We start from the raw sequence: 22,985 nt of genomic DNA, 5'->3' as shown, positions 1-22,985 counted from the left end.
ATGAGGGAAATAAGTATTTGACCCCTCTGCAAAACATGACTTAGTACTTGGTGGCAAAACCCTTGTTGGCAATCACAGAGGTCAGACGTTTCTTGTAGTTGGCCACCAGGTTTGCACACATCTCAGGAGGGATTTTGTCCCACTCCTCTTTGCAGATCTTCTCCAAGTCATTAAGGTTTAGAGGCTGACGTTTGGCAACTCGAACCTTCAGCTCCCTCCACAGATTTTCTATGGGATTAAGGTCTGGAGACTGGCTAGGCCACTCCAGGACCTTAATGTGCTTCTTCTTGAGTCACTCCTTTGTTGACTTGGCCGTGTGTTTTGGGTCATTGTCATGCTGGAATACCCATCCACGACCCATTTTCAATGCCCTGGCTGAGGGAAGGAGGTTCTCACCCAAGATTTGACGGTACATGGCCCCGTCCATCGTCCCTTTGATGCGGTGAAGTTGTCCTGTCCTCTTAGCAGAAAAACACCCCCAAAGCATAATGTTTCCACCTCCATGTTTGATGGTGGGTTTGGTGTTCTTGGGGTCATAGGCAGCATTCCTCCTCCTCTAAACACGGCGAGTTGAGTTCATGCCAAAGAGCCCCATTTTGGTCTCATCTGACCACAACACTTTCACCCAGTTGTCCTCTGAATCATTCAGATGTTCATTGGCAAACTTCAGACGGGCATGTATATGTGCTTTCTTGAGCAGGGGGACCTTGCGGGCGCTGCAGGATTTCAGTCCTTCACGGCGTAGTGTGTTACCATTTGTTTTCTTGGTGACTATGGTCCCAGCTGCCTTGAGATCCTCCCGTGTAGTTCTGGGCTGATTCCTCACCGTTCTCATGATCATTGCAACTCCACGAGGTGAGATCTTGCATGGAGCCCCAGGCTGAGGGAGATTGACAGTTATTTTGTGTTTCTTCTATTTGCGAATAATCGCACCAACTGTTGTCACCTTCTCACCAAGCTGCTTGGCAATGGTCTTGTAGCCCATTCCAACCTTGTATAGGTCTACAATTTTGTCCCTGACATCCTTGGAGAGCTCTTTGGTCTTGGCCATGGTGGAGAGTTTGATTGCTTCTGTGGACAGGTGTTTTTTGTACAGGTAACAAGCTGAGATTTGGAGCACTCCCTTTAAGAGTGTGCTCCTAATCTCAGCTTGTTACCTGTATAAAAGATACCTGGGAGCCAGAAATCTTTCTGATTGAGAGGGGGTCAAATACTTATGTCCCTCATTAAAATGCAAATCAATTTATAATATTTTTGACATGCGTTTTTCTGGATTTTGTTGTTGTTATTCTGTCTCTCACTGTTCAAATAAACCTACCATTAAAATTGTAGACTGATAATTTCTTTGTCAGTGGGCAAACGTACAAGATCAGCAGGGGATCAAATACCTTTTTCCCTCACTGTAGGTACTCGCTAGCAGCACTTGCCCCAACATTCTGTGAAGGCTATACGGGAGTGGGGGATCTTTGTCTTTGTGTGTGTGTGTGTGCGCAGTCTGATTGTACGGAAGACCCCCTGGTGTCTCCCAACCAGACGCTGAGTAACACCAGCAGCCTGCTCAGCACCGCCAACCAGGTGCGGCGCCCCTTCGCTGCACCGTCACTCCCCCCCCGCCCACTCCCCGGTCATCATCACGCCGCTTGGTTAACCAGGAAAGCCTCGTTGAACTTCAACACTCATTTCCCAGGAGGGTACTCCTAAGTTTCCACAGTCGTGGGTGATGAGGATGTTGCTGTCGTGTGGTCATCCCCATTGGGTAATTTGCACGAACATTTTCAACACTGGGACGTTTTGGCCAATACCAGTTACGTGGTGTGTGTGTGGAGGTCACGTGGATCGGTAGCGTAGCGGTTAACGCGCTGAACTACTAACCCGGCGACCAGAGTTTGTCTTTGTTTGGTTTCACGTGAATTTGAGGCTTCGTTAACGAGAATAGACAGATATAAATTTTAAGTCAGACGATTCATTACAGCGCACGAGTGACATCGTTAAGATGACATTCTGTATGCTGATGCAGTGACGGAGCCGCTGTGCCGTGGTCTCGTGCTTGGTGCTAAACATGATACTTTATTCTTTGACTCAAGAAGCTGAAGGCGTGGGCCAGAAGCCTGGGACGCACGGCTTCGCCACGCCCCACCGGTGGTGCTGCCACGGTGACTAGGAAATGTTAACTACCTCGCCTGGCACACAGGTGGTCGTGGGTTTCGATCCTGACCCTAACGCCTGTATATTTGGAGTTTGCAAGTTCTCCCCATGGTCGCGTGGATTTGTCTCCGGGTCCTCCAGTTTTTCCCTCCACATTTAGAATAAACATCACGTGATTAGAGTATTTGGTTGCAATAAATGTCCACGTGATGAGCCATTTCATTGAGCTGTCGTTTGTGGCCAGGTCGCTTCTGAAAAAGAGCTACACATAGCTCAGTGGGCCTTACCTGGCAAAACTATTTTTTAGTTTAGTTAGTTTCCGGGGACACTCCGGCACACCATACCGGCCCTTCTCAGAACACCAACCACGTCAACTGAGATGGAATGATCGCGAGGTTTCTGCGGCGTAGAAGCTGCCGCTGAGCGTGGGCAGCCAGATGAGGACTTGTACATTCACACATTCCCAGGTCCCTAGGCAAATCACCCACGACAGACTCGATTTAATAAGATCTCAGAAGGTAAGCAGGTTCGCCCCTGGATAGTGCTCTGGGTAGCCGGTTGGCGGGCACAAACGAGTTGCTATAGGCAGCTGCACGGCACCTCTGATTATCATGGTTGGCTACGTACGGTGCGAAAGAAGTTCAACATACAACGTACTCAAATTGTAAATGTGGGTCTGCTGAAGTGGTAACTAATTGGCACGTTTTGTTTACAGGACAAACCTTACTAATTGGCTATATCGAGTAGTTGGCGGGTTTTACCACACATCTATATTTACGCGATTTAACCAAAAAAACCCCTCTATTATGGATACATACAACGTGGTCGCTAGCTGGGAACAGTGCAGCAATATTTATTGCGTGTCTGTGTTACACACGGACGCTCCCTGTCTTTACCAACCCTCACCGACCAGCGTGGTGAAGTATGGTCACATAACCCCCGTAAGCTGCAGGCATGGGCCATCATCCAGCAGCAGATTGACAAAGCGTGGCTTGTACATGCACACTAACCCCTACACGACAGCCGATAACGAAGTCATCGAGACTGCGTCTAACGTGTGTGTGCGTGACTAATAAATGACTTAAATTTTGATTTAAAGCTTTTGTGACTGCAGTAATTCATATTCTTAGCTCTTTCAGTAAAGTCACGTTGAAGGGAAACAACAAAATAATAAAATATATATAACAATAAAAATTCTCACGACGTTTCGACCATAACACAAACGGTCGTCATCAGGTGACTTTACCGAAAGAGCTAAGAATATAATAAATGACTGTGACCCCGTGCTCCTTCCGCCTTACCGTCCTGCTTGGCACTAACGCCTTTGCTGTTTGTGCCGTAGCTTGGGTGGCTGCCGCGTGCCACGAGCCGCGTGCCGTGAGCAGCGAGCCACGAGCGCATGCCTTGCTGTCCCTGCCCGTGTGTGACGTGAGCGGCCCCGTGTGTCTCCCACGCTACCCTGGCTCCATCTCCGCGCAGCTCACCCCCGAACGGATGAAGCGCTTGACCCTCCCTGACCATGATGGCGACTCCGTGAGTTAACGTGGCGACGTCGTGAGGTCGGCTCTGGTGCCAAGGGCAGGTGGCGGGCGGGCGGGAAATCCCCCGCCCCCCTTCCCCCGGGGCCGGGTTCAGTACGGCTCGATACGTACCGCACCGGACCCATCACTAACCCAACCACTGTTGGCTTCCCCACTAAGTGGTGCTCGTTCTATTGACCCTCGGAGGGATTATCAATTGAATCGACTACGTCCCAGGATTTTAAATCACAACATTCTGATCTGGAGCCGCTCACTGCGGCTGGGCCACCCGGCCGGATGTCATTTGCTCTGCAACTGCGAGTAATGTTCAGTGCGTGACAGTCAAACTTACGTTTTTTTAAATTCTCAGAACTACAATTTAGTAAAATTGAGTGAAGAAACAAACTGAACGTGATGTGTATTTTCCCACAAGAGCCATTGGTGACCAGAATAAGACCATCAACTGTCTCGACTTGAAAACCCAGTTTAATCGCAGGTGACTGCTTATTATACAACCCCAGGATCTCAGCAGTGCCGGCTCAGTGCTCTCGCCCGGTCTACAGGAGGTCGTGGGTTCCATCCCGACCTTGACGCGAGCTGTATAATTGGAGTTTGCGTGTCTCTCTCCCCGTGGCCACGTGGATTTATCTCCGAGTCCTCCGGCTTTTCCCTCCGCATTTAGAAACACGCGTTTAGAGTATTTGGCTGCTATAAATGTCCACGTGATAAGCCACTTCGTTGAACTTTCGTTTGTGATAACCAGGTCGCTTCTGAAAAAGAGCTACATAGCTCAGTGGGCCTTACCTGGTAAAATAAAAAATAGGTTTAGTTATAGTTTTAGTATAGAACGTATAGTAACAACAGAGTGTGGCATCTGCTATGTGGACAGCTACAGCGTGTTTGGGGAGCGGCCACCGAGGTTCAATTCTCAGCCATGCAGAACACAAGTAACAATTCATATCTGAACCAGTCCTTCGCTTCCCCTGGGTCGACTCGGCCTTAAATAAGTCTCCGGTGAAATAAGTAAACATCAGCTCTGAGTAGACTCGCTAACAGCACTTGACCCAGAAGGCTATATGGGGGATGTGTGTTTTTTGTTTGTTACAGAATATCAATTTTCCCTGTAAAGCTGGGACAGTCCGGGGCTCAGACTGCCCATGTCGCCAAGTGTTAAAAATATAGTTTATCTTGAATAAGAACATTGGAAAAAATGTTCCAGCCTCGTCCATGCCCATGAATCTGGAAAAGGGCAGCACCACCTCAAAACATCAAACGGCCAGCAACACACGTCACTGTCGTGAGATTTGTAATCGATAAGAGTGTAACACGTTTCTTGTATCGAGCAAGGTTGGGTTAATGAGATGCTAGGAGCGAATATTACAAAGCGGAGCAGTATGGTTGCGTTTTGACCTGCAGTGTGGTTGCTGGTCGAACAACGTGTAGTGGACGAGATGACGCAGCTGGTGTCTGGTAGACCAAGCCCTCGACATGGGCAGAGGAGGCAGTGAGCGAACGTCACGGGAACGGTAACCGTGGTGGTAGCTGTCGAGGAGTGAGCGCCGGACCTCCACCCGCCCCGGCGCGTGACCACGGCCCGTCCCCTCTAGGCGAGCCTGTGCAGCAGCAGCAGCCTGTGCAGCGACACGGACGCCCCTCCCAGGAGCGGCGGAGCGGCTCGCGTCTCCGGCGACATCAACTTCTCGGTGTCGTACGACTACCGCGTGGGCGTTCTCTCGCTCACCCTGCGCCAGTGCCGCAACCTGGCGTACGGGGAGGAGCGCACCAAGCGCTGTGACCCGTGAGTGCCCCCGCTCGCACGCTTACTCTCACACACGCTTACTCTCACACTTAGTCTCACACACACTTACCCTCACACACGCTTACTCTCACACTTACTCTCACACTTACTCTCACACGCTTACGCTCACACGCTTACTCTCACACGCTTACTCTCACACTTACTCTCACACTTACACTCACACTTACTCTCACACGCTTACTCTCACACTTACTCACACACGCTTACTCTCACACGCTTACTCTCACACGCTTACTCTCACACGCTTACTCTCACACTTACACTCACACTTACTCTCACACGCTTACTCTCACACTTACTCACACACGCTTACTCTCACACGCTTACTCTCACACGCTTACTCTCACACGCTTACTCTCACACTTACTCTCACACTTACTCTCACACACGCTTACTCTCACACTTACTCTCACACTTACTCTCACACACGCTTACTCTCACACACGCTTACTCTCACACACGCTTACTTTCACACGCTTACTCTCACACACACTTACTCTCACACGCTTACTCTCACACTTACTCTCACACACACTTACTCTCACACTTACTCACACGCTTACTCTCACACTTACTCTCACACTTACTCTCACACACGCTTACTCTCACACTTACTCTCACACACGCTTACTCTCACACATGCTTACTCTCACACACGCTTACTCTCACACACGCTTACTCTCACACACACTTACTCTCACACACGCTTACTCTCACGCTTACTCTCACACTTACTCTCACACACGCTTACTCTCACACTTACTCTCACACTTACTCTCACACACGCTTACTCTCACACACGCTTACTCTCACACACGCTTACTTTCACACGCTTACTCTCACACACACTTACTCTCACACGCTTACTCTCACACTTACTCTCACACACACTTACTCTCACACTTACTCACACGCTTACTCTCACACTTACTCTCACACTTACTCTCACACACGCTTACTCTCACACTTACTCTCACACACGCTTACTCTCACACACGCTTACTCTCACACACGCTTACTCTCACACACACTTACTCTCACACACGCTTACTCTCACGCTTACTCTCACACGCTTACTCTCACACGCTTACTCTCACATGCTTACTCTCACACACTTACGCTCACACGCTTACTCTCACTCACGCTTACTCTCACACGCTTACTCTCACACGCTTACTCTCACACTTACTCTCACACACGCTTACTCTCACACACGCTTACTCTCACGCTTACTCTCACACACGCTTACTTTCACACACTTACTCTCACATGCTTACTCTCACACGCTTACTCACACACGCTTACCCTCACACGCTTACCCTCACACGCTTACTCTCACACTTAGTCTCACACACACTTACCCTCACACACGCTTACTCTCACACTTACTCTCACACTTACTCTCACACGCTTACGCTCACACGCTTACTCTCACACGCTTACTCTCACACTTACTCTCACACTTACACTCACACTTACTCTCACACGCTTACTCTCACACTTACTCACACACGCTTACTCTCACACGCTTACTCTCACACGCTTACTCTCACACTTACTCTCACACTTACACTCACACTTACTCTCACACGCTTACTCTCACACTTACTCACACACGCTTACTCTCACACGCTTACTCTCACACGCTTACTCTCACACGCTTACTCTCACACTTACTCTCACACTTACTCTCACACACGCTTACTCTCACACTTACTCTCACACACGCTTACTCTCACACACGCTTACTCTCACACACGCTTACTTTCACACGCTTACTCTCACACACACTTACTCTCACACGCTTACTCTCACACTTACTCTCACACACACTTACTCTCACACTTACTCACACGCTTACTCTCACACTTACTCTCACACTTACTCTCACACACGCTTACTCTCACACTTACTCTCACACACGCTTACTCTCACACATGCTTACTCTCACACACGCTTACTCTCACACACGCTTACTCTCACACACACTTACTCTCACACACGCTTACTCTCACGCTTACTCTCACACTTACTCTCACACACGCTTACTCTCACACTTACGCTCACACTTACTCTCACACACGCTTACTCTCACACACGCTTACTCTCACACACGCTTACTTTCACACGCTTACTCTCACACACACTTACTCTCACACGCTTACTCTCACACTTACTCTCACACACACTTACTCTCACACTTACTCACACGCTTACTCTCACACTTACTCTCACACTTACTCTCACACACGCTTACTCTCACACTTACTCTCACACACGCTTACTCTCACACACGCTTACTCTCACACACGCTTACTCTCACACACACTTACTCTCACACACGCTTACTCTCACGCTTACTCTCACACGCTTACTCTCACACGCTTACTCTCACATGCTTACTCTCACACACTTACGCTCACACGCTTACTCTCACTCACGCTTACTCTCACACGCTTACTCTCACACGCTTACTCTCACACTTACTCTCACACACGCTTACTCTCACACACGCTTACTCTCACGCTTACTCTCACACACGCTTACTTTCACACACTTACTCTCACATGCTTACTCTCACACGCTTACTCACACACGCTTACTCACACACGCTTACTCTCACACGCTTACTCTCACACGCCTACTCTCACACTTACTCTCACACGCTTACTCTCACACACTTACTCACACACACGCTTACTCACACACGCCTACTCTCACACGCTTACTCTCACACGCTTACTCTCACACAGGCTTACGCTCACACGCTTACTCTCACACACGCTTACTCTCACACGCTTACGCTCACACGCTTACTCTCACATGCTTACTCACACACGCTTACTCTCACACACGCTTACTCTCACACGCTTACTCACACACACTTACCCTCACACTTCCGCTCACACGCTTACTCTCACACGCTTACTCTCACACGCTTACTCTCACACGCTTACTCTCACACACTTACTCACACACACGCTTACTCACACACGCTTAATCTCACACACTTACTCACACACACACTTACTCTCACACGCTTACTCACACGCTTACTCTCAAACACTTACTCTCACACGCTTACTCTCACACTTACGCTCACACGCTTACTCTCACACGCTTACTCTCACGCTTACTCTCACACACTTACTCACACACGCTTACTCTCACACGCTTACTCTCACACGCTTACGCTCACACGCTTACGCTCACACACGCTTACTCTCACACACGCTTACTCTCACGCTTACTCACACACCCGCTTACTCTCACACGCTTACTCACACACGCTTACCCTCACACGCTTACTCACACGCTTACTCTCACACGCTTACTCACACACGCTTACCCTCACACGCTTACTCACACGCTTACTCACACGCGCAAACGCCCGCCCACACGTTTGCTCGCTCCGCCGAGTGACGGGCACGCGACGACTCAAGTCGAGCAAGGATGGGGCGCCGAGCCAGCACCGCTGCCTTGAATCTGGGTTTCAGCCGCCCGTGATAATTACTGTAATTGTCGTTGTCATTGTGCATGTTTACCCAGCAAAGCAATCTGTCTTATGTGTGATATGTTTGCGTTGGCGTGAGCGCAGTTTTTTTGTGCAGCTGATGCATCAGGGAGCTGGTCAGCCTTTGCCAATTTACTGGCAGTTGCACAAAAGATGACAGTTTAATTTCCTGCATGACTCAAGTGCTCTTTTATTTGTATTATTTGTTGTTGTTTTTGTTATTATTCTGCTTGTTTATCCAGGACAGCATTATTTGAGTTGCAAGACTGTTAATTGAGTTACCTTTTTTTATTTTGCAAATTTGTACAATGACGATGGCACACGATGACCGACTCTTCTTTGAATTACGCCGGGGGATCGTTAACGTCTATTGTGAAGTGGATGCCGTGGAGTATATTATAGTTAATATACTCATCGCAGCATTAACCAGGGCGGCCTGCCGGATGCCAAGAGCAAACCTCTGCAACAAGTGGTGAATGCCCTACCGTTGGGGGTTCTGATGTGTTAATGTCTCAGCATGGTCGCCCAGTTAAATTACACTTTGGTCCTTCAATGAATTTGGCTCAATTGCAGCTCTGAGAATTACATTTGGGTTCGACTGTCGCGAGAGGAATGTGGCACGGTGGGTGGTAAAGTGCTGCGGGGAGCGGTAGTGTAGCGATTAGCGGCACTGCACTACGAACCTGGCGACCTGGGTTTCATTACTGCTCACGGCCAGCACCAGTGACGATTATCTGACCCGGTCCCGGGCCTCCCCTAGGTCGACACAGCCTCAACTGAGTACCCGGTGCGGTGTGTAAACATCGCCAATGGGGAGACAAAGGCAGCCGGGCGTGGTGCTGGCCACCCACCCCCTCGTGTGCCGTACCGTCCTCCATAGGTACTACTCACGAACAGCACTTGCCTCAAATGTCTGTTAAAGCTATATACGGGGATCTTTGTCTTAGTCTTTTTTTGTAAATTGCTGTCCCTACAGTATGGCCCAGACGTCACACATTCGGGATTAAATTGTACAGACGAACAACATTCGGGGGTGTAATGATGCATCGATTAAGATCAAGCCTTTAAGTTCTTGCTAAATGCATTTGGATTGTGCCTGACGATCGTCCCGCAACAGAATTAACAAAAGAGAAGCGCGAGACGCGATGGGTTCAAGGCTGCGAACCATGAGGTCAAAAAAGGAACTAATTCCTGAATTGAACGGCCACCCGGAATTTCAAATTTCCAGCGGTGAATCACCGCACGCCTACCCAGCCCTACCCCCTTCACCGCAGTACACCAACCGGCGTGGAGCCGCAGCTTCACCGACCCCGTGACCGACGCGGCGTCGGGGAAGCCTTTATCCAGCGGTGGATCGACAAGGGGGGCCGTGTTGTCTTGAACCACCGCGGTCGTGTTCCAGAGTGGACGCCCTGCAAGGCCTCGCGTGGGAGTTTTTAGCGAGCGTTCCTTTTGCGCCCAATCGTCTGTAGGAATTCGGCTCCGTTCCGTGTCGGCGCGATGGCCACTGGACGGCATCGGAATCCACGTCGTGATCTCTCTCACTTCGTTTGGCTGTGAATGTTTTTTTGTAAAAGTCAATTGTCCAAGCAACCTCCTGTTTCAGTGATTTTGTTTTCAATTGATATACGTCGGTAGGTTCTTTTCATTTTTTTATGCTACACAGTTCCTTTGGCTCTGATCTCTGTTAAGTTCATTGTCGGACTTGTTTTTACGTTGTTGCCTTTGTTATTTTGGCAACCCAGGTCACTGTCGCGAATGAGACTCATTCTGGCTCTGTTGAGTTCTAACCGGGTTCATCAACTTGACGCCTGAACCCCGACGCTCACCGCCCATCTCGGAAGGTGCCTCTAACCCCGTGCGGATCTATCCCTGATAGTTACGTCAAGGTGTACCTCCTGCCTGACAAGTCTCGCCAAGGCAAGCGGAAAACCAAGATCAAGAAGAACACCATCAACCCTGTGTTCAACGAGACACTGAAGGTGCGAGGGACATTAGCACGCGTGTACATTTGTCACGTGTAGTATGTGTCTGTGTGTGTACAGTACACTACAAACCAAACTCCTGTCTGTGTGTGCGCATGTGTGCAGTAAGCGACAGTGTAACGGTTAGCACGCTGCACTACGAACCCGGCGACCCGGGTTCGATTCCCGCTCACGGCCAACGCCAGTGAGGATTATCTGAACCGGTCCTGGGCCTCCCCTAGGTTGACCTAGGCTCGAATGTAGAACCTGGTGCAGTGTGGAAACATCGCTACTCGGGAGACAAAGGCAGCCGGGCGTGGTGTTGGCCAACCACCCCCTCGTGTGCCGTGGCGGCCTTCATAGGTGCTACTCGCTAGTAGCACTTTCCCCAACAGTCTGCTAGAGGCTGAATTGGAGATCTTTGTCTTTGTGTGTGCGGTAAGCGATAGTGTAGGGGTTAGCGCGCTCCACTACGAACCCGGCGACCCGGGTTCGATTCCCGCTTACGACCAACACCAGTGACGATTATCTGAACCGGTCCTGGGCCTCCCCTAGGTCGACTCAGCCTTCAATGTGTACCTGGTGTGGTGTGTAAACATCGCCACTGGGGAGACAAAGACGGCTGGGCCTGGTGCTGCCCGCCCACCCCGTTGTGTGCCGTGCCGGCCTCTATAGGTGCTACTCGCTCGTAGCACTTTCCCCAACAGTCCGTTTTGCATGTGTGCTTGCGTGCATGTGTGCATGTATTCATGTGTGCATGTGTGCATGTATTCATGTGTGCATGTGTGCATGCATTCATGTGTGCATGTGTGCATGCGTGCATGCGTGCATGTATTCATGTGTGCATGTGTGCATGTATTCATGTGTGCATGTATTCATGTGTGCATGTGTGCATGTATTCATGTGTGCATGTATTCATGTGTGCATGTGTGCATGTGCAGTATGCGATCAGCCACACGCAGCTGGAGGTCCGCTGCGTCCACCTCTCCGTGTGGCACCACGACAGTTTCCGCCACAACTCCTTTCTGGGCCAAGCGTCGCTGCCGCTCGACTGCTGCGACCTGGAGCGCGGGGACGACCGCTGGTGTGCGCTGCAGCCCCGGGTAACGCGCAATCCCTTTGCTGCGGGAAATTCCACGTTCCCAAGGCAGCAGCCTCGGGATTGTTGTTCACGGCCCTGCAGAGCCAGTGGTGGACATTCCGCATTCCCTTTGCGCGGGGGCCAGTTTCTCCAAAGGATAGCCAGAATCAGAATCTGTATTCCGACTGGAGAAATCCGATGAGCTATGAAGCTCTCTTTCACACATGTCCAGTAGGTGCGGGTTGACTTCCCCACAAATTGGTACTTATTTTACCAGCTTCAGAGGTATGATGGGTTGAGTCGTCATTTGACTGAGATTTAAGCTGCCAATATCTCACATCAATTTCAAAGCCACTTTGTCATTTTAAAATATGTGCACAACAAAAACAACATGGTTACTCATTCCATTAAAATAACCTCTGAGTGCACCTAGCCTGGCGCAAGCACCACGCTGTAACGTGTCCAACCCAACCACTGTTGACCTCCCACAAAGCGTTACACATTTTATCCACCGTGAAGGGCGATCTTGAAAACCTCCGCGCCTTAGATGAGCTCTGGCCACAGCACCACACAACCACAACAGCCGCCACAGGCGTGAGACTCCTTTAGCTGCTCATTAATTTATTTAACTAACTGCTCTGCTAAAATTCTTCAGGATAATTAACCACCCCGCTGCAGTGCAAACCACACACTGACATAGGCCACTCGTGTGAAAGGGAAACGTGTTGGTTTCCTACCATTTCAGTGCTACAAGCGTGATATATGCATAGCTTGGCTATGAGTGCGGGTGTGAAGGATGTGTGCCTCCTTGGCATATCTGGAATGGAGCTCCCAGTTCCCACCTGACTGTACTGGATAGCAGTGGGGATGATTCTTCTTTTCTTTCGTACGGATGATGTAGATGCAGAACAATAACTACAATTTCACCTTCAAGCCAGATAACCGCGTCAGAAGCAGCAGAGTGTATCCCTGTGATGTCTCCTTCGTATTTGTGGATCGAGGAATTGCCTCGTTATACATTGTACGGTCCTGTTCTGGATGACCACAGTCGCACACTACTGGAGAGTTTTTAATTTTCCATTTGTGCATCAGGTATCCACATCTGCTGCCATGGTTTGTGTGGATTCGATTTAGGGTGGACCGTGAGCTCCGTGGAAGATAAAACCCAGGGATCTTCTGCGTTGGGTCTTTCACAAGGTGTTCGTTTGTGAGTTCTTTTGAACTCCAGTCAGCTCTTCAGGCTTCATCGGGGTTGAATTCGCATTGTTCAAAGTTAAGCGCATGGCTCCGAACGGGCTTGCAGCGTGACTTCAAGCGATGACGAGGGATGTTATTGAGGTCCTGATTAATGGGTCAGAGTTATTAATGAACCTGCGCTTGCCGATTCACTTCAGTCGCTCACTCGCTCATCGGCGGTCAGCCGCCTCCGTCTCTTCCATAGCCGCAACCATCATGGTTACCGTTTCACTGATCTCCATAGCTTTGATTCTTTTACCCGTATTGAGGAATCGGTCTCCCAGAAACTCACGGCTTGTGAGTTCAACCAGAGTACGGCAGGTCTCATTGACACTCACCAACCCACTCACTCGCTCACCGGCTCACCCACTCACTGCCGATTACAACACCCCCCTTTCTCCTTCTCAATGTGCACTGAGGGACTACTATCTGTGGCCTTGGTGTGGTCTGGGACTGATGTTGTTTTGCTTCCTTGCCCAAGCTTGCATTCAGTGTTGAAGAATCGGCAGGAGTTGTTGTACTTTTGCAATTTGTACTCATATACTTTATTTTTAGTGACTTGCTTACCTAAACGTTGTACTCGGGTGTAAGCCACTTCGTTGAGCCATAACTTGTGATAGCCAGGTCAGGGCTGCTGAAAAAGAGCTTTATAGCTCAGTGGGGTCTTACCTGGTAAAATGAGAAGTTAAATAAATAATAAATGGTGAACTATGTTCTGGCTTCGACATTCATCGTCTCATTAGCAGAGTCAGCCTTGCTTGAGCCAACGCTGTTGAACTGTTGAACTTTGCACCAATATCGTGCCCCTACTGGAATTCTGTGAGAAAGAAAGCTTCATAGCTCATCGGATTCCCCCTCCAGTCTAAATAAAGACTTCGATTCTGATGCACTGCTCCACTTTCTCCATCCCACTGTGAACTCTTTGTTATCCCGCGAGCATTCTGAATCCTCGCGTCCATTGCAAGCGGCTGTGCCCGTTCATCTGCCCCAGGTGGAAAACATCACAGAGGCGAGCCCCCAGTACAAGGGCGAGCTCATCCTTGCCCTCAAGTACATCGCCCCCACCGAGCAGCCCCAGCCCGAGTCTCCTCCCGGTGAGTCTCCTGCTGGTGAGTCTCCTCTTGGTGAGTCTCCTCCCGGTGAGTCTCCTGCTGGTGAGTCTCCTCTTGGTGAGTCTCCTCCCGGTGAGTTTCCTGCTGGTGAGTCTCCTCCCGGTGAGTCTCCTGCTGGTGAGTCTCCTCCCGGTGAGTCTCCTGCTGGTGAGTCTCCTCCCGTTGAGTCTCCTCCCGGTGAGTCTCCTGCCGGTGAGTCTCCTGCTGGTGAGTCTCCTCCCGGGGTGAGTCTCCTCCCGGTGAGTCTCCTCCCGGTGAGTCTCCTGCTGGTGAGTCTCCTGCTGGTGAGTCTCCTCCCGGGGTGAGTCTCCTCCCGGTGAGTCTCCTCCCGGTGAGTCTCCTGCTGGTGAGTCTCCTCCCGGTGACTCCTCCTGGTGAGTCTCCTCCCGGTGAGTCTCCTGCTGGTGAGTCTCCTCCCGGTGAGTCTCCTCCCGGTGAGTCTCCTCCTGGTGAGTCTCCTCCCGGTGAGTCTCCTCCTGGTGAGTCTCCTCCTGGTGAGTCTCCTCCTGGTGAGTCTCCTCCCGGTGAGTCTCCTCCTGGTGAGTCTCCTGCTGGTGAGTCTCCTCCCGGTGAGTCTCCTCCCGGTGAGTCTCCTGCTGGTGAGTCTCCTCCCGGTGAGTCTCCTGCTGGTGAGTCTCCTCTCGGTGAGTCTCCTCCTGGTGAATCTCCTCCTGGTGAGTCTCCTCCCGGTGAGTCTCCTCCCGGTGAGTCTGCTGCTGGTGAGTCTCCTCCTGGTGAGTCTCCTCCCGGTGAGTCTCCTGCTGGTGAGTCTCCTCCTGGTGAGTCTCCTCCTGGTGAGTCTCCTCCTGGTGAGTCTCCTGCTGGTGAGTCTCCTCCTGGTGAGTCTCCTGCTGGTGAGTCTCCTCCTGGTGAGTCTCCTGCTGGTGAGTCTCCTGCTGGTGAGTCTCCTCCTGGTGAGTCTCCTCCTGGTGAGTCTCCTCCTGGTGAGTCTCCTCCCGGTGAGTCTCCTCCTGGTGAGTCTCCTCCCGGTGAGTCTCCTCCTGGTGAGTCTCCTCCTGGTGAGTCTCCTGCTGGTGAGTCTCCTGCTGGTGAGTCTCCTCCTGGTGAGTCTCCTCCCGGTGAGTCTCCTGCTGGTGAGTCTCCTCCCGGTGAGTCTCCTCCCGGTGAGTCTCCTCCTGGTGAGTCTCCTCCTGGTGAGTCTCCTCCTGGTGAGTCTCCTCCCGGTGAGTCTCCTGCTGGTGAGTCTCCTCCCGGTGAGTCTCCTCCCGGTGAGTCTCCTCCTGGTGAGTCTCCTCCCGGTGAGTCTCCTCCCGGTGAGTCTCCTCCCGGTGAGTCTCCTCCCGGTGAGTCTCCTCCTGGTGAGTCTCCTGCTGGTGAGTCTCCTGCTGGTGAGTCTCCTCCCGGTGAGTCTCCTCCTGGTGAGTCTCCTAGTGAGTTATGGTGCCCACCAGCGGGGCCCAGCCTGGCGGTGCCTCGCACCACCGAGTGTGTCCGCTTTGTGGCCCAGCCTCCTCCGTCTCGGTGTCGTCACCATTACAGTGCTCCGCTCCCCCCCCCCCACGTAAATTTATCTGCTGCCCCCCACGCCCGCCCCGAAGTCTGAGAGGAGCCCAGAGCCAGGGGCCTAGTCCGGTCGTGCCACTTATAAAATAGTTTTCTCAATAATGTTCGTTTTCGGCCTCGGTTCGTGAGAGCTTGGATAGCTGCGCCAATTTCCGTCGCGGAGATGAAGCTGTGAAGGCAGCCTGTGAGAGATCGTGACGGCTTGAGAAGGCCTTCATACAGCAGTGGATTGATCGTGGCTGATGATAATAGTAGCAGAATTCTGGGAGCCTCATTCATGGGATTTGGAAGAGGCGTGCAAGTGGTTTTTACAAAATGTTTATCGAGGAAAATTTACACCTGGAAAATCCCTTCCAAATAAAGATGTTCCATCAGAAGGTCGCGAAATAAAATCCTGGTTGGGGGTTAATGCACCCCATCATCCCTACGAGGTCTATAAAATAATACCACTTTGTTAGGAGCTCAACAGTAAATGCCTTATTGCATCTGCCATTGCAATGTGAAACCTCCACCACTGCCTCGGGGCCGTAAGGAGGCGATGAGCACCGCCCCAGTGCTCATTTTGAGCAGGACATCGCTTTGATTTCGCGACTATTGGACAGCGCTCGCACGCGAATGGTCGCGGCTCCGTGTCAATCGTCCCGGTGGTTGTGCGCGCGCGGCAGACGGCAAGGGGAAGGGGAAGAGGCGGCCCCTGCCCACGGGGGAGCTGCACATCAACATCAAGGGCGCCAAGAACCTGACGGCAGCCAAGGCCGGGCGCACTTCCAACCCCTTCGTCAAAGGGTGAGAGCGGGGGCCCCCCCCCCCATTCCCACCACCACCATCAAGAGGCCGGCGCCTCTCTGTGTGGAGTTTTATACGGTCTCTCTCTGTGTGGAGTTTTATATGGTCTCTCTCTGTGTGGAGTTTTATATGGTCTCTCTGTGTGGAGTTTTATACGGTCTCTCTCTCTCTGTGTGGAGTTTTATACGGTCTCTCTGTGTGTGGAGTTTTATACGGTCTCTCTGTGTGTGGAGTTTTATACGGTCTCTCTGTGTGTGGAGTTTTATATGGTCTCTGTCTGTGTGTGGAGTTTTATATGGTCTCTCTCTGTGTGTGGAGTTTTATACGGTCTCTCTGTGTGTGGAGTTTTATACGGTCTCTCTGTGTGTGGAGTTTTATACGGTCTCTCTGTGTGTGGAGTTTTATACGGTCTCTCTCTGTGTGGAGTTTTATACGGTCTCTCTGTGTGTGGAGTTTTATACGGTCTCTCTGTGTGGAGTTTTATATGGTCTCTCTGTGTGTGGAGTTTTATGCGGTCTCTCTCTCTCTGTGTGGAGTTTTATACGGTCTCTCTGTGTGGAGTTTTATACGGTCTCTCTCTCTCTGTGTGGAGTTTTATACGGTCTCTCTGTGTGTGGAGTTTTATACGGTCTCTCTCTGTGTGGAGTTTTATAGGTCTCTCTCTGTGTGTGTGGAGTTTTATACGGTCTCTCTGCGTGGAGTTTTATACGGTCTCTCTGTGTGTGGAGTTTTATACGGTCTCTCTGTGTGGAGTTTTATACGGTCTCTCTCTGTGTGGCGTTTTATACGGTCTCTCACTGTGTGGAGTTTTATACGGTCTCTCTGTGTGTGGAGTTTTATACGGTCTCTCTGTGTGTGGAGTTTTATGCGGTCTCTCTCTGTGTGTGGAGTTTTATACGGTCTCTCTGTGTGTGGAGTTTTATACAGTCTCTCTGTGTGTGGAGTTTTATACGGTCTCTCTCACTGTGTGGAGTTTTATACGGTCTCTCTGTGTGGAGTTTTATACGGTCTCTCTGTGTGTGGAGTTTTATACGGTCTCACTGTGTGTGGAGTTTTATACGGTCTCACTGTGTGGAGTTTTATACGGTCTCTCTGTGTGTGGAGTTTTATACGGTCTCTCTGTGTGTGGAGTTTTATACGGTCTCTCTGTGTGTGGAGTTTTATACGGTCTCTCTCTGTGTGGAGTTTTATACGGTCTCTCTGTGTGTGGAGTTTTATACGGTCTCTCTGTGTGTGGAGTTTTATACGGTCTCTCTCTCTGTGTGTGGAGTTTTATACGGTCTCTCTCTGTGTGTGGAGTTTTATACGGTCTCTCTGTGTGGAGTTTTATACGGTCTCTCTCTGTGTGTGGAGTTTTATACGGTCTCTCTGTGTGGAGTTTTATACGGTCTCTCTCTGTGTGTGGAGTTTTATACGGTCTCTCTCTGTGTGTGGAGTTTTATACGGTCTCTCTGTGTGTGTGGAGTTTTATACGGTCTCTCTCTGTGTGTGGAGTTTTATACGGTCTCTCTGTGTGTGTGGAGTTTTATACGGTCTCTCTCTGTGTGTGGAGTTTTATACGGTCTCTCTCTGTGTGTGGAGTTTTATACGGTCTCTCTCTGTGTGTGGAGTTTTATACGGTCTCTCTCTGTGTGTGGAGTTTTATACGGTCTCTCTCTGTGTGGAGTTTTATACGGTCTCTCTCTCTCTCTGTGTGGAGTTTTATACGGTCTCTCTGTGTGTGGAGTTTTATACGGTCTCTCTGTGTGGAGTTTTATACGGTCTCTCTGTGTGTGGAGTTTTATACGGTCTCTCTGTGTGTGGAGTTTTATACGGTCTCTCTGTGTGTGGAGTTTTATACGGTCTCTCTCTGTGTGGAGTTTTATATGGTCTCTCTGTGTGGAGTTTTATACGGTCTCTCTGTGTGGAGTTTTATATGGTCTCTCTGTGTGGAGTTTTATACGGTCTCTCTCTCTCTGTGTGGAGTTTTATACGGTCTCTCTGTGTGTGCGAGTGGGGAGCGGTGGCGCATTGGTTAACTGCCACTGTGCCACGAACGCAGCGAGTTCGACTCTCGCTCACCAACAATGACCAGTTGTCCCGAGCTTATTTGAGTGCCTGGTGTGGTGAGTACTAAGCATCAGCACTGGGGAAACAAAGGCGGCTGGGCATGATGTTGACCACCCACCCCCTCGCATGTATGTACTTTATGTTAAACTTCTTTAGCACCATATTCTTAGCTCTTTCGGTAAAGTCACGTTGAAGGAAAACAATAAAATAATAAAAAATATATAAAACAATTAAAAAATTCTCACGACGTTTCGACCATAACACAAACGGTGCTAATCGAAGGTGTGGGGGAAGGAAAACATAATAAACACTAAAATCCGTTTTCAAGAAAAACATAATCGCCGCTGGTATTGGAACTCAGGTCACCTGGTTTGAAGCGCAGCACGCTAAGTGCTATTCTACAAAGACAAAGATCCCCCATATAGCCTTAACAGACGGTAGGGGCAAGTGCTGTTAGCGAGCACCTATGAAGGCCGGAACGGTACACCAGGGGGTGGGTGGCCAGCACCACGCCCGACCGCCTTTGTCTCCCTAGTGGCAATGTTTACACACTGCACCAGGTACTCATTTGAGGCTGAGTCGACCTAGGGGAGGCCCGGGACCGGTTCAGATAATCGTCACTGGTGTTGGCCGTGAGTGGGAATCGAACCCGGGTCGCCAGGTTCATAGCGCAGCGCGCTAACCGCTACACTATCGCTCCCTGCACACGCATATGCACGTATATACACACACATGCACACACACACGCACGTATACACACACATGCACACACATATACACACACGCACGTATACACACATGCACGCACACGCACGTATACACACACGCACGTATACACACACATGCACGCACGTATACACATACACACACGCACGTATACACACACACGCACGTATACACACACGCACGTATACACACACATGCACACACATGCACACACACGATGAGCAGATACCTCCTTCCGGATGAGCACAAGGTGACGAAGCAGAAGACCCCTGTGGTACGCAAGACGGTCAACCCAGTGTGGAACCACACGTTCATCTTCGAGGGGCTGCCCGTTCAGGAGCTGCCCGAGGTCAGCCTGGAGCTCACGCTCTGGGACCACGAGTCTCTGTCCAGCAACCACTTCCTGGGTGGTGTGCGGCTGGGCACTGGCACAGGTGCGTGCGTACGGGCGTGCATGAGCGCATGTCTTCTGCGTGTGTCTGTATGTGTGTGGATGTTGGTGTGGGGAGCGGTAGTGTAGCGGGTTAGCGCTACGCTGCGCTACGAACCCGGTGGTCCGAGTTCGATTCCCGCTCGTGGCCAACACCGGTGATGATTATCTGAATCGGTCCTGGGCCTCCCTTAGGTCGACTCGGCCTCAAATGAATACCTGGTGCGGTGTGCAAACATCGCCACTGGGGAGACAAAGGCGGCCGGGCGTGGTGTTGGTCACCCACCCCCTCGTGTGCCGTACCCGGCCTACATAGGTGCTCGCTAACGGCACTTGCCCCAACAGTCTATTAAGGCTACACGGGGGATCTTTGTCTTTGTGCGTGTCGGGTGGCGCTGCCCTGTGCACTGCTCCGCAGGCTTCAGTTACGAGCGAGTGGCGCCGTGGAATGACGCTCGCGGGGACGAGCAGGCGGCGTTCCTGCGCATCGCCGAGACGCCGGGAGTGTGGGTCCCCGTGGCGCTCATGCTCCGTGCCAACATGGAGGCTCGCGCGTTCTGAGCTCGAGGCCATCGCCGGAGTGCCACGCCGCAGCCGCCACCGTGAAGGCAGAACGACGCTTCTCCACAGCAGGAGCGGAGGATTTGATTATCTCAGACCAAATGTGCGCCGCGTCCTTCGCCTCCTTTTAACGACGACGCTAAAAGTGCGATTAAAGAAAGACGCGAGCCAAACAAAAGTATGTGGGGGGGGCATTTAATTTGGTCGATAAAGTAGCGTCGATCATCTGGGAGTGCAGCAGTTTGGACTTTCGTGAGTGGGTACACCATCTACCAGGTGAACTCGAATAGTGTCGCCACCTTTTCCACAAAACTCGGACATGTTTCTGACACATTTCTCAAAACTCGTTCAATCAGAAACGGTGCAGTATCCTGTCGTACAGTTCAACACAATACCGGTACCAGATCTCGGTACAAATCAAATTGTGCCACCCGGACAGACACATGCCAATTTCCTGGTCCGTCTGGATCAAACCCGGGACAAGTGGAAAACTCACCTCCGCAGACTTTAAAATCCCAACGGCACATTGCAGAGGGATACAGCCAACCGCAGGGCAGTGGTGCCACTAGAGGGTGCTACAACATCACTCCCTGACGTGTGGCGCGTCCTTAACGCATGAGATGTTTGTATTTGGGTCGCGTCTCCTTTAAAGTCGCACAGTGCGTGGTCGTTAACGTTTGCACCCTGCTCCTCCTCCGTTTGCGCCGGCATCCTCACGCCTCTCGACGTCACAGCGGCCCCACTGCCTCATCACCACCACCAGACCGACTGGCCTCGCCGCCGCTCACCGCACATGTCCACCAGCCCTTTTCTCGTCCACTTCTGGACGAGGGCCTCCCTCTGCCACATTTCACCATCTTCACCACACCGAGCAGTAGAGGTCGGCGAAGATGTGGCGGCACACACGGTGGGACGTAGCACAGTACTGCACAACCTACCCAATTTTATGCACGGCTGTCGCCCGCCCAAGTACCGCCCAAGTACCGTCCAGGCTCAAGCCCTGCTTAACTTCCGAAGTGGGGCAAGATCGGGTGCATCCTGGGTGATTCTGTCATCGGCTCCTGCCTCGGTAATCTACACAACAAACGAACAGTGGATAAATAAAATAGGTGTAAGGTTTTTCCACTGCCGTGAAGCAGGCACATTTGATCAAAAGTGAAATGTGTCGTCAAATGTACCCTGTGTATCTAGAACACGTTAATCTCATAATTTTGTGAGGTTTTTTTCCTTCATACGAGGTAACAAAAAATGTTCGTCAGAAACACCGCACTGCTATTTACAACCAAAATATTCGTCCTCGTGTAAATTCGAGTGTTACCAGTCAGCGTCTTGGTACGGGTTGGGTACGGGCACCAACACAAGACAGTGAGATATGTTCCCCTGCCCAATTGACTCCTTCATAGCACCGAGCCTGGAACCACTCTAAACCCATAAGCTAGGCCTGCCACCTTTCCACGGAACAAGGCTGGGCATGTTTCTCAGCCAGCCTAGCTCCATCAAAGCTGTGCGGTATTCTGTAACCATAAAAAAGGTTCAACACCATCCCGGTACCAGGCCTCAGTACAAATTAACTCCTCTGCCACCGGGACACAGAAGCCGATTCCTGGGTATCGTTACACCGGCATGCACGCTCGATAGTTTACGCCACTGTGATCCGCTGTACTTTTGTGTTGATTCACTGCAATGAGCTGCAGAGATCCAATACAAATGCCTTTTGGGGTTCCGCTGGCCAATTATTTAATTCGACAAATTCGCTTAACGACGCATGCACGCATCAAAACGTGCACGCGTCAGTCCTGAAGTGGGTTCACGTGACCCCTGCAGCAAACTTTAGGCGCCACATTTTGCACGGTGGAAAAAAATCGAGGATTGACTCTTGGAGCATCGTGAGGATCCATCGCATTATGCGGAAGGGGCTGGGGATCGCGGCACGCCGAGTGACGATCTCCCGTTCCCTCCATCCGACCGCCTCTCCAGCATATTCTTATTATATTTCCGTGGTACTTTGCATGCTTTTGATTACAGTATTTATACGGCTATTTTATAGGTATTCTGCAGTGTGCAGACATATGGCAGTGTTACGCTATGGTGGTAGAGTTATGTGATGTGACGAAGCTTGCAACAAATTAGCAATTGTATCTATCTCTGATGTCTCATGGTATGCTACCATAGAGGTGCCGTCATGAAGAACAAAATAATGACACGTTTTTAATAAAGTTTGCCGTTTCAAATGCAATCTTGACTTTCTCTTTGGTCGCAAACATTTCTGAAAAATCCTGCCACGGTGTAGAGCCTCAAGTCCGCTCTCACAGCGTCATTACCGGCCGGACGGCGATCACCAGAGGAACGCTGTTCAATGGTCCCATCGTTGATGCGGTTATCAATTCGCTGCTGGATGAAGGCATCCCACTCATGCTGTGTCAGTCGCTAGGAGTTGTTTCACCAAAGCTCGCTACACTGTTCCGTACGGGTTCGGGAAGAAGAGGGGGTTCAGGACCTGCTCGGCTACCACTCGCCA

The 22,985-nt window shown here is 50.9% G+C and overlaps 2 protein-coding genes across 9 annotated transcripts in view; both read left to right on the top strand.

Moving 5' to 3' along the window:
* LOC116953007 (synaptotagmin-like protein 5) overlaps positions 1 to 22,698 on the top strand; it is a 95,510-nt gene extending 72,812 nt beyond the window's left edge. For 4 of the 8 annotated variants that reach the window (XM_032972809.2, XM_032972813.2, XM_032972812.2 and 1 more), the window contains 9 exons: positions 1,495 to 1,575; positions 3,625 to 3,678; positions 5,273 to 5,463; positions 10,878 to 10,980; positions 11,904 to 12,065; positions 14,271 to 14,388; positions 16,581 to 16,701; positions 19,702 to 19,910; positions 20,325 to 22,698. In XM_032972809.2, coding sequence (XP_032828700.2) covers positions 1,495 to 1,575; positions 3,625 to 3,678; positions 5,273 to 5,463; positions 10,878 to 10,980; positions 11,904 to 12,065; positions 14,271 to 14,388; positions 16,581 to 16,701; positions 19,702 to 19,910; positions 20,325 to 20,467 — 1,182 coding nt within the window. In that variant the 3' untranslated portion in view covers positions 20,468 to 22,698. Of the gene's footprint in view, positions 1 to 1,494; positions 1,576 to 3,624; positions 3,679 to 5,272; positions 5,464 to 10,877; positions 10,981 to 11,903; positions 12,066 to 14,270; positions 14,389 to 16,580; positions 16,702 to 19,701; positions 19,911 to 20,324 lie in introns of those variants that run through there. The other 4 variants (XM_032972810.2, XM_032972811.2, XM_032972816.2 and 1 more) reach the window with 4 other exon arrangements.
* On the top strand, positions 14,603 to 16,574 carry LOC142931132 (uncharacterized; the record flags this gene model as incomplete). The annotated part of the gene is made up of 1 exon (XM_076074704.1): positions 14,603 to 16,574. A coding segment is annotated over one exon (1,353 nt), but the record flags the coding sequence as incomplete, so codon positions are not given.
* Positions 22,699 to 22,985: the final 287 nt, after the last annotated feature.

The sequence above is a fragment of the Petromyzon marinus genome, chromosome 49 (genome assembly GCF_048934315.1).
Source record: "Petromyzon marinus isolate PM22_M1 ecotype Great Lakes invasive population chromosome 49, UKy_Petmar_22M1.pri1.0, whole genome shotgun sequence".
Lineage (NCBI taxonomy): Eukaryota > Metazoa > Chordata > Hyperoartia > Petromyzontiformes > Petromyzontidae > Petromyzon > Petromyzon marinus.
The sequence above is the reverse complement of the archived record's forward strand: the minus strand, read 5'-3'. Positions and strand labels throughout refer to the sequence as shown.